We start from the raw sequence: 12,748 nt of genomic DNA on the forward strand, positions 1-12,748 counted from the left end.
ACTCAAAAGTTGGTGGGTTGCTAGAGATGGTGGTGTGGCTTGTATTGGTTTCCAAGTTGGTGATGGCAGTGGTCATATTGTTCTTGTAGTTACTATTTAGTCTCAAGTCAATTCTCATTAACCTTAGATCAAAGAGATTTCATTCAACATTTAAAATACACTAGGGCTTTGTTTCTCAACCAGAGACCATGGCAAAATTTGGGAATTGAGGTGTAGGGGGAGAGGAGGAACAGGTCCAATGAAGCTGAGTACACAATTACCACTTAGTTTCTTAAAAAAATTTTCTATTACTGTGTGTAAAATTTACACACTAAACACGCATACACACAATGCATTTTCTATTTCTTAAGTTCTGTCATGACAGAAAAAATAAAAGGATTCAGACACTTCAATAATAATTCATCAAGCAGATGTGGGGAACCACATTAAAAGCACCCAGCACATAGTGTAAAGTGGTTCGCATTAGGAAAGGCACCCAGCCACAGAAACCAAGCCAAATCAGACTGGAACTTGGTACAGCTCTCCAGTTTGCCAGCTCTTGTCAAACTGTCCAACCCACACCAGCATGGAAAACAGACATTAAAGGACAGTGATTACAATGAATAAAGTATCAAGATGGCATTGGATAGTCTTGTGGGTGCTGGTACCATGTAAAAAGTACCTGTAGAAACCATGTTTCCAGCTTCTGTCAAACCATCCAACCCATACCAGCATGGAAAACAAATGTTAAATGATGATGATTACTACTTTGAGTTCATACAGTGATAATCTCAAAGGGTAATTGCTCGTGTTACTTCATTAAACTTTGGGACAATGTTGTAAAGCTTCTAGTTAGCAGCTAGGAAAAAAAATCCCAGCTGCCAAATGTGACATATTCTACCCATTCTATTTTCCTTACATATTTGGGAAGCTAAATTTGCTGAACAAATGGCTACAAGATAAAATTACAAATCTTTTAATTTGCAAAGAATTACTTATGATATGACAATGAAACTTGGCAGGAATATACATCATTAATAAACATCTTTGCTACTGTTTTGATTACAAAGTCTGTATAATCAAATTTTGTAACAAGAAAAATGAAAAACATAATATTGTTTTATGCCACCTATTCAATTCCTGCTGTTTCCATGGCAATGGAGAAACGTTATTTTCAAAATTAGTTATGTGAAGATTTAACAGGATAAATTTTAGGAAAAGTCACCAAATTTCAGAGAACAACTTGCAAGTTAATGATTGTAGGAATTCCTGAATTCCTGAAGACAACTGTTCTGGAGAGGAAAGACTGGACATAATGGTTAGTGCCAGGCTGAGGCACAATATGCTGACAAAAGATAAATGAATTGCTTAAGTGGAGTTGCAGTACAAGGAGTAAAGACTCAGAGAGGAGAGATCATGTCTGACTCTCAGGTTGGAGTGTGTTGGTACACAACTTCAAACCTAATCAGTAAGGTAGCCTCTTTTTTTAGATGCATTATGGGATGTCTACATATAGCAGCGTTGTATTAGATGTGAAGCAGTAGATGTGTGTTCTCCAGGAGTTACTCAGTGAGGGTGAGGACTAACGTTTGTAGTTGAGATTCTAGTTGCTCATGTTTACAGGGTGGCAATACACTACGACTCGGCATAACTACAGATTTCAGTTAATACAAAGATCTTCACCCGTTAACAAAAAAAACGGCCTGCTGGGTGTTAACAACTGTGTAGAAAACGAATATGACAAACAAAAATTGGGTGGGGTGAAGACTTTCGGAAAATTCACAAGATCCAATTTTTCCGTCATAACTTTCGGGAAAATGGATATATTTTCTGTTTATGGAATCCCACGATTTTGGTTATGGAGGATCCGATTCTGAAAAAGAATTTTCAAAAATCGTATTTTCAAATTTTCAATTCTCCGGCCTTGGCCATGAAGCAGGCTATCCACATGCTAGAAATAACAGCCAAATCTCACAAAACCTACAAGGCGGGTGTACCAGTCATAATCGAATACTTTGTTGACTGGTGTTACCAATATAATTTCTGAACATCTATTTTAGATTCTTTGCTGAATCTCTATCACTGCTTTACTCATTCTGCAACATAAACGAGTTTGAGAACTAGCGTTTAATGAAACATTGATAAAAAGCTGGGATTGAATGCCATAGTTTTCTACTAAGAATACTTTTAAAAATGATAATAAAGTAAGCATTGGTCAAAAATGTTATATCCTGCAAACTTATCTAAACAGAAATGCACAGCATTTTACACATGTAAACATTTTACACGACATCGATGCGGGAACAATATCTCATCTTACCGCTTATAGAAGTTGATGTGTCTTTCAGTTCTGTGATAAAATCTGTAAAAGTATAAGCATCATCTGAAAGCTTAATGACTTTAGCTGTTGGTTCGTCCAAAGGCATTTCCTCGGCGCTTCTTTTTTGAAGCATTTTCGAATTATCATCTATTTCAGCCATGCTGTTCCACACGTGGTAATATATATGATTTCAATTAGTTCCGTAATTTTGTTATTGTTGTGCTGTGGACAATAAAAAAAACGCTTATTATTATTACCATTATTTAAATGTAGAATGAGAATTTTTGCTTTATTTTCTAAATATAGACCTAATATATAAATATATATATTTTTTCGAGAAAAAGTATACAATTTGTTTTAAAATAAACGTGGTAGTCATTTACAGTTGTCTCCCTTATATTTTTTTTATTTTCGAGTGGAAGACAGCGAGATTCAAATAAAAAAAGACACCGAAGGTTTTTAAATATTTGGGCTTAGTATTTGTTTGCTCATAACTTCCAGAAAAATGGATATTGTTAAATGAAATTTTCTACAAGTACGCTTCAGATTGTGTAGTTTATATCAGAATTTGTTAGGGGCAAAATTTTTTCCGCAGGTGGGATGAGGAGTTTCGGAAAAATTATACGAGTCGGTTTTTTTTTTACCTGGCGGAGGTAAAGGACATGGACTGCACCTGGCGGAGGTAAAGGGCATGGACTTCAAAATATTGAAATGCCGATTTTTTTTTTTCGCAGATTCAGAATCTCCACAGTTGAAAAGGTGGGTTTCCGTAGAAAAAAAAAAAAGCAAAAGGAATAACTGCAAGCGGGGTGCGGTCCATGTCCTTTACCTCCACCCTTTTCCACATAACTTAGAATTCTTTTACTTGCTTCGGTCATTTGACTGCGACCATACAAGTGCACCGCCTTTAGACAAAGAAATCGACCCTAGTACTTATTCTATCGATATTTTTTGCCGAACTGTTAAATTTCGGGGACGCAAACACACCAGCATCGGCTGTCAAGCGATGGCGGGAAACACACACATATATATAATATATTTCTATTATATATATATATATATATATATATGTAGTGGACCTTGCATGCATGAAGTGGATTCGATCCACCATAGCCAAATTTAAATCAACACTGCAACAGAACTTTTCCCACGGTGGAACAATGGTTTTTCTCTGACAGCAGTTTAATATTTTCCAGTTGCCTTTAGCTAGGCCAAAACAATGTCTTCACCACTTGACCCTTTCTAACCTCTTCTACTCCACGAAAATCTAGAATAGAGATTACAGGACCACCAACTGAATCCATTATTCTCAATAATATATCTATCCTTCTTGATTGTTATAAAAGCAAGGAAACCCCAAGAAAAATTTAGTCTAGTCAACCAGTTCAGTCACATGGTGACGACTCAGTGACAACGAAGTCTGGCTGACCAGCTAGAACCTCGACCAGAGGGAGAAAGAAGATTACAACCAGCCAACTATGAGACAACTTCTCTCGACTCTTTAACTATCACTAGCTCGCATCCTTTTCTCTGTAACATTACCCTATCTTTGTCTGTTTACTACTACAAGATCGTGTACACACATATACAGGCCGAAATTAACTTTCCTTTACCTTGCATGCTCTACGAACTGTGTTATACTATTACATTAACCTACCCGTCGTTGTATGGCATTTATTAAAGTAACGGTAAATAAATATTTCTGTACAACTTCGATCCCTGTTCATCGTTCATCTTATAACCTATTACAATCGGTAACTACACAAAATTATCATCGCCACAAACAAATCCTTATCGTACAATTGGTGACCCCGTAAAAAAAGAATTGCAGCCTTCACAAAAACATAATCGTTACAATTGGTGACCCCGTAACAAAAAAAGAATCACTGCCTTCTGAAGCTGAATTACCAACAAATATCGTTACAATTGATGACCCCGTAAAAAAAGAATTGCAGCCTTCCCAAGAACCAACATTCACAACTGTCGACCCCGAGCGAAAGAATTACTACCTTTTGATGCTAGATGCCGCTGCATTTTTGCTGATTCGAACTAAAGAACTACAGTCTTCATATCTACAGTCGCTAAACCGGCACTATCATGCTATTAGCTGTCAGAAGTGAAAGTGCTCACTGCTAGTGAAGTATCTGTCTGTCTGTCTGCCTGCCTGTTGCTGGCCTGTCGATTCTTTGGCTACTGACAGCTAATACCATGACTGGCCGGAGCGAGCTATATGTCTGTCTGTCTGTCTCTCTCTCTATCTATTACTTGAAAGTTATTGGAACAAATTCGACACCTATATCCATGCGTTTGAAAACACAACACAGAGTATAAGGGTACTCGCGTCCGCGCTAGCTAGTCGTGAGTGGTCGATCCTATTATTTTTAAACTTCAAACTTCATTTGTTTTCTATTTTGATAAATTCTCTCTGTTGAAAATTATATTTTTATATTTTAAATAATTTGCAATTTCAGGAAATATGTTTTTATATTAAATTTGTGTTTTCTAATAAGGTGGACGAGTGATTGATAGATAGGTAGATAGTAGATAGATATCAGTAAGTAAGTAAGCCAATAGCTCGCTCCGGCCAGTCATGGTATTAGCTGTCAGTAGCCAAAGAATCAACTCAAACCAGCAACAGGCAGGCAGACAGACAGACAGACACTTCACTAGCAGTGAGCACTTTCACTTCTGACAGCTAATAGCATGATAGTGCCGCTAAACCAAAGAAAATTAATGACAACCTTCATCACCGCCAAGATGCACCCTCCTTCGACCTGCTACAAAAAGCTCTACACTGCGATGCAATCTACGATGCACTTCACAAAATGCAACACTGCCGACGCACAAAGACTTTGCCGAGCATGAAAGCTTATAAGCGCAACATTTTGATAGCTATATACCCAGAAACTATTTGGAAGAAAATACGGAAGCCCGCACATGCAACCTTTTCGGCACACATACGCTTTTCCTCTCGTCCCGACGTACAAGCCCTGCATTGTCTATGAACTTTTGCACGTACATCAGACTCTCACATAGACTTTCAACAACACTTTTTCTTTGCATGCACACCTTTCCACTTTCAGCAACAGACTTTTCACAAAGGACGCTATTTTCAGCTAAGTTTGTTATTTTTGCTTATTGTATTGTTCTGTTTGCACTGCACACTTTTATTTCTTGACGAGTTACATTTCCGCGAAGCACACATTTCCGCGATGCACACATTCCGCGATGCACACATTCCGCGACGCACATATTCCGTGATGCACACATTCCGCGAGGCACACATTCCACGATGCACATATTCCGCGAGGCACAAATCCTGCGACGTCTCGTTTCACTAAAATGACTAAATTCATGTGCATATCTTTCTTGAATGTTCTATGTTATTATTCATATTTTGCATGTACCCTTTTTTTTGTTCGCTTTGAAAATGCTTGTATTATTGCATACACACACGCATGCACCTTTCCTCAGTGCCTGGCCTTGCATCTGCACACATGGTTCATAAACACACAAATGCTATCTCTGTCATATTCATGCACCACACATACCTTTCTCGCTTGTTTTCAATGCTAACGGTAAATAAATATTTCTTTACAACTTCGATCACTGTTCATCGTTCATCTTACAATCGTTACAATTGGTGACCCTCGACTACAACCAAAAACCTTATCGTTACATATATATGTATATATATATATATATATATATATATATATATATATATATATATATATATATATATATATATATATATATATATATATGCAAGCTATGGACACATAAGAGGTGCAGCAATATCAAAGGCAGATTAACTACAAAGTTAGTCTTTGTATGTGGCAGATGTTCAGGTGCAATAAACGCTGTAAACAAACAGGAAACAACTTCTATCTCATTCCAGGGAGAAAAACTAGAGGTAGTTGATAGCTTCCGCTATCTGGGTGACCAAGTTAGTAGTGGGGGTGGGTGCGCTGAAAGTGTAACTGCTAGAATAAGAATAGCCTGGGCCAAGTTTAGAGAGCTCTTACCTCTGCTGGCGACAAAGGGACTCTCACTCAGGGTAAAAGGCAGACTGTATGACGCATGTGTACGAACAGCCATGCTACATAGCAGTGAAACATGGGCTGTGATTGCTGAGGACATGCGTAATCTCGCAAGGAATGAAGCCAGTATACTCCGCTGGATGTGTAATGTAAATGTGCATACTCGTCAGAGTGTAAGTATCTTGAGAGAAAAGCTGAACATAAGAAGCGTCAGTAGTGGTGTGCAAGAGAGACGATTGCGTTGGTTTGGACATGTGGTGAGAATGAATGAGGATAGCTGCGTGAAAAAGTGCCACTCCCTAACAGTTGAGGGAACCCGTGGAAGAGGTAAGCCCAGGAAGACCTGGGCCGAGGTGGTGAGGCAAGACCTTCGAACATTGGGCCTCACCGAGGCGATGACTACTGACCGAGACCTTTGGAAATGTGCTGTGCGTGAGAAGACCCGGCAAGCCAAGTAAGATCGTTGCCAGTGCCCCTGGACTGGCTCTTGTGCGGGTGGCACATAAGATGTACCATCCTGAGCGTGACCGTTGCCAGTACCGCCTGACTGGCCTTGTAGGGTTTTCGAGCGAGATCGTTGCCAGTGCCCCTGGACTGGCTCTTGTGCGGGTGGCACATAAAAGACACCATTTCGAGCGTGGCCGTTTTCGTGCGGGTGACACGTAAAAGCACCCACTACACTCTTTGAGTGGTTGGCGTTAGGAAGGGCATCCAGCTGTAGAAACTCTGCCAAATTAGATTGGAGCCTGGTGTAGCCATCCGGTTGCACCAGTCCTCAGTCAAATCGTCCAACCCATGCTAGCATGGAAAGCGGACGTTAAACGATGATGATGATGATATATATATATATATAGCAATAAAAAAATGGAGGGGAATTCCCCTTCATTTTCTTTTGTGGAAAGAGTTGCTTGGCATGCGGTGACCACACCTGCTCACCATCCAGGTAGCACCAGAGATGTCACAGCCTCAGCGCGTACTTGCGCATTATCAGCCAAAGCATTCCCAGTCCACCCATTAATAGTTTTTGGCAGCAGATGGAGCGCCTCACAAGTGGCGTTTTCCTTTCCACAAAAGCGAAAAAGGATCCGTTCCAACTTGGTCAGCCACAAACCGGGGCAAGGCACAACGGTTAGGCGGTGGGTTATCACCGATGCTATAAACACCTGTGCAACCTCGGCCCTTCCTAATAAAGATAACATCCTCCCAGACCAGGTCTGAGTTATGACCGTCATCTTGCTCGCCACCTCGCTCCAGTTTTTCTCCTACTGGAGATCTGGTCCAAACCAGATTTCGAGCAATTTAACCGGGTCCCCCGTCCAGCGTCCGACGACGCTGTTGTAAGGCATCGATTGCCATGCCAAATGCCGAGTTGCAAGCCGACTGATTTCTCCTGGTTAATTTTTGTCCCTGCCACCGCTTCATATCCTTTGATGGCATCTTCTAGACGAGGTAGCTGCCCTTCATCAGACACGATGATGGTAACATCTGCATATGCCGTCGCACTTCTACCGTAACACAGATCATGCAGGTCTGCCCCCATAGTCCTCAACCTCCGCAGCAGTGGCTCAAGAGCCAATACATACAGCAGCGGGGACAAGGGGCAGCCCTGGCGAACCGAATGCTCGATCGCAAAGGGGTTCGAGAAGAACCCATTCACCCGGACGACAGATTCGATGTTGCAATACATAGCTTCGATCCAGCCTCGGATAGTCGGGCCCAATCCCACCACCCGGAGGACCGCCACTAGATACCAATGGTCGACCCTATCGAATGCCTTAGACTGGTCTAAATTCACCAGTGCCCCACCTTTGCCAGGAACGTTACCCACCCACTCTATGATGTAGCAAATGAGTTGAAGGTTGTCATGTATCGTCCTTTCTGGGATGGGACATGTCTATGCCTCTCCGACCATGTCGTCCACGACAATCCTCACTCTCTTGGCTAGCACCTTGGCTAAAATCTTTAACTGTGTTTAGTAGAGTTATGAACCAAAGACTTCGAGACGAGGAAGGTTTTTTATAAGGAGTAGTAGGCCCAGCTAAGGTAGAAAACAGGCTATCACACGTGACCTTATGTGAAGCCTGCGATTGGTTGGGTTGCATGTTGGCACGTGATAAAGCAAGAAACAAATTGCGCCAATCAATCAGAGTAGTGGATACAACAGGGTCCAAAATGCGGTCAAAGGCTAGCTGTTATCTACTACGTTCGTATGTCTGTATATATAATAGAGAGGAGTTTTACTTAAGTGTACGCTACAGGTTGAACCTCATAAATAAACTACTGAAGGATACTTTGTGCCTAGTATCAGAGCGATACTACATACAAATTATACGATTTCATGTATTTTATTTATTCATTATACTATGCTAGGATCTATTTTAAAACGGGGACGCCAGTATTTTCTTAACGAAACACTTTGGAACTTGGGACACTGGTAGAATGTGTCATATAAAACATCTTTTACTCTTAGCCTTCTTAACAAAAAAAAGGAATTCGCAAGTTATTCCATGTAAAAGTTGTCGTATTTCTGTAATTTCAACCAATCACTGACGTCTATTCAGCTGAATAGAGTTTACTGCTGGGCGGTCATAAAAATGTTATTCCCTGTGACATATTTCATCCGGTTTAATCGTAATTTATACGCATATATTGTTTATATGATAAATTACGCTGTGCGTATCTATGTGTGTAACAATTTTAGAGTTCGGATTCTCGAGTTAGGGTTAGTTTTAGGGTTACGGTTACGGTTAACAGTCTAGTTAGGGTTAGGGGATTAATACGATATACACCGTTACAGCGCTAACTGTTTTCAACTGAATAGACGTCAGTGATTAGTAGAAATTATCGAAATAAGACAATTTTTTACATGAAATAAATTCGAATACAAAAATATTTTTCTGTTCTATAACACAAAATAGATAAGTATACGAAGTTTGAAAGTCTTTCCGTACCAAAAGCACAACATAAAACATAAATGAAAACTGGCGCCCCCGTTTTAAAATAGATCCCTATGCTACATTGATATTCTATAGTAAGTGAATTGAATAGGTTTCAAACTGGAATCGAAACAATGCCGTGACCTTTGCTTCATCTGCTCGACAACTGTTGATCTATTCCAACATTGTCGTTGATGCTGTGCTCACGTCTACGCTTTACATTAGATTCCTCCTTCTGAAAATGACCAGGTTATCAGCTCTACACTTTATAGGTCCTGAGGCGGCTTATTAGTAAATTTAGGCATAAAATCCGCAATTACAATGGAGACACATAGTAGTGAAGCCAAGACCTGGTGGGACTCTTGCTTTCCGCGCAGCCCACATCTCATTAACTTCTCATATTAGATTCAAAGTGCTGTACTCCAGAGTTCACAGCACTGCACCACAGTCAGTGAGCCCGAACAAGATGTCCCCAAATACACTGCTTTAAGCTACATTTTTTCAAGGTTGTCTTGAGTGTCTTTGTATCTTTTCTTTGATCTAGCACATGACTGAGAGCCAACTGTTTGAAATTGTAGTAACGCCGTGCGCATGCGTTGTCTCACGCATGCGTGGAATTCAACATCCAAGCTTTCCCGCTTTATTCTGTCTCTTTCTTGCTGGCCAGCGATTGAGCAAGGACGTGTCTAGCTGTCTCTCCATCTTTCGAACTCACGCTAGACAGCTCACATCAATATACCAACGTCCCAACAACCATGTTCTCACACACAGAAGGCGCCTCAACAAACAAGATTAAAGATGTATATTTTCCACCTTGAATAAATGTTGTTTGTGTTGATAGTTTGGAGTTCAGCGTTCCGTTTAATTCTTAATTTAATATAGGAAAGTCAGGTGTACATCTAATGATGTATAACCCACTTTCCTATAAAGTGGTGACCCCGACTAAGAAAAAACGCGGCCATGGATTCTGGACTACCAACCTATAACTGGTGACCCCGACTAAAGAACAAATGCGGCCATGGGGACTGAACTACCAAGCAACGATGACCACCAACGCCACCGACATCTCCAACCATAGTCAACACGACTTACTATGTACACCGAACTAAACCACCACGGCAAATCTCTCTCTTCGATTCTGTTAGGTGACTTAGCTTCACCACGATAATAAACATACAAGAATTACAGCCTGCGATACTTCCAATTGTGTACTCAAGAACTTGGTATAAAACTCTCACGTGTACTGACTTTCTATCTACTGTAATATCTCACATACATATAGACGGCCTGTCTTTTATTATGTTCTTATATGTCGCATTCACACTCTCACATACACATACATCTTTTATGCCACACTAAATATCTCTTGTTATTCATTTTATACGGTTGTGTTTATCATCTTCTATCGTCTCCCTTTTACTGGCCATATGTTATCGTAGTATAACATATCATGTATATCATCTTTGATATATTATTTTGTGTTCGACCGTGTGACACGTTTAAATAAAAGGAGTCCTTTGTTTTTCCATTCGTCACCATTTCTCCTTGTCGTCACTGTAAAACTGGACATCATTACCACCACACATACAGAACACAGCTATATTACAGTTCCTGCGCCGACGTCTTCACCACCAATGTACTGTCTACCACAATGTCGTGCGCTAACAACCCCACCACCAGGGACACACCAGATCAACACACTCGGTTTTATCTTCACTGTATGAGTGGAATTTTCCCCTCACGCACAACAGTCAGAGCTAGCCGACTAGGATATTTAGTACCAGGTAACAGGTCGCAATCTCGCATCGATGCTCAACTACAGCTCTGCCAACTGACCACGACTTCCTGTGTACGGACATTCAACTTGTGTAATTCTTTTACGAACTGGATATATAGTTTTTTGTCTCTACAGACACTTTTAATATGTTCTGTGTTTTTCTCACACACACTTGTGCACTCATTTATTTTCTTTCATTTGTACATTGCATGCATGTTCTCACGAGTGCACATTCATTTCTTTCATTTTTCTTTGTGTGTGTTTGTGCTACATCTTGTGGGTGGTTTTCAGTGGCCATCCTGCCTCAGGCGTTCCAACAAAAAAATTATATTATCGTGCGTTCCACACTGGCGAGGGGAGCCCTGTAGTAACGCCGTGCGCATGCGTGGAATTCAACATCCAAGCTTTCCCGCTTTATTCTGTCTCTTTCTTGCTGGCCAGCGATTGAGCAAGGACGTGTCTAGCTGTCTCTCCATCTTTCGAACTCACGCTAGACAGCTCACATCAATATACCAACGTCCCAACAACCATGTTCTCACACACAGAAGGCGCCTCAACAAACAAGATTAAAGATGTATATTTTCCACCTTGAATAAATGTTGTTTGTGTTGATAGTTTGGAGTTCAGCGTTCCGTTTAATTCTTAATTTAATATAGGAAAGTCAGGTGTACATCCAATGATGTATAACCCACTTTCCTATAAAATCTAGAGTTGAGCACAAGCTTTACTTATATGCAGTAGAACACGATTTTAAGTTCTAAAGTTTTACATATTGCAGTGATCTTGCAGATTAGAACTCAGTGTCACTTTGTCATCCAACAGTCATTTTTATTGTTTGATGGTCGACGAAGAATTTTGTATTGAGATTTTTTTTAATGTTTTGCAAGTAAGATGTTGATTTTGTTTCTTGTTCTCAAAAGAATGTCAAGAAATACTTTCTGAAAGAAGTACAAGGTAGACAGATACACACATATAGTTCAATATTATATAAACATTTTTTTCGATAAAAAAAAAAGCAGTTGCCATACCTACGAAAGTGTACCCCTCCTTACCCCTGGTTTCGTTTCCTCATAATTTCTAGAAAAATAGATATTGGATCTTTATGATTTGACGGGCAACACTTGTTTTCTTAACGAAACACTTTCAAACTTGAGACACTGGTAGAATGTGTCATATAAAACAACTTCTCTTAACCTTCTTAACAAAAAATTGTACATCGCAAGTTATTTCATGTTAAGGTTGTCGTATTTCTGTAATTTCAACCAATCACTGACGTCTATTCAGCTGAATACAGTTAGTGCTGTTCGGTGTCAAGTGTGTTATTCCCTGTTTAATTATATCATTATTCCCTAGTAAGGTTTTAGGGTTAGGGATTTTTTTTTTTACAAATACACTTCAGATGACATAAATTCCTATTATATTGGAATTTGTTATGACAAAAAATTTTCCGTGGGTATGGAGAGGAATTTCGGAAAATTCAAATGAGTCGGCTTTGTTTACTCATAGCTTTCAGAAAAATATTCCTTGATAAAATTTTCTACAAGTACCTTTCAGATGGGATACATTATGATTGTATCGGAATTTAATATGAAAAAAAAATTGGGCTCACACACATCACATATATCTACAAAATGAAACTTGAAATTAAAAAAAAAATTGTGTTGTGTGTCAGTATGTATGTCTGCGCGCTTAC

The 12,748-nt window shown here is 39.8% G+C and overlaps 1 protein-coding gene across 1 annotated transcript in view; it reads right to left on the reverse strand.

The window, feature by feature from the left end:
• The window catches only part of LOC106870260 (nucleolar pre-ribosomal-associated protein 1), a 66,871-nt gene extending 64,398 nt beyond the window's left edge, over positions 1 to 2,473 (reverse strand). The window contains exon 1 of the mRNA XM_089349400.1: positions 2,300 to 2,473. Coding sequence (XP_089205526.1) covers positions 2,300 to 2,459 — 160 coding nt within the window. The 5' untranslated portion in view covers positions 2,460 to 2,473. The remainder of the gene's footprint in view (positions 1 to 2,299) is intronic.
• Between the last annotated feature and the right edge of the window lie 10,275 nt (positions 2,474 to 12,748).

The sequence above is a fragment of the Octopus bimaculoides genome, chromosome 3 (assembly GCF_046866305.1).
Source record: "Octopus bimaculoides isolate indiv1 chromosome 3, ASM4686630v1, whole genome shotgun sequence".
NCBI classification, from domain to species: domain Eukaryota; kingdom Metazoa; phylum Mollusca; class Cephalopoda; order Octopoda; family Octopodidae; genus Octopus; species Octopus bimaculoides.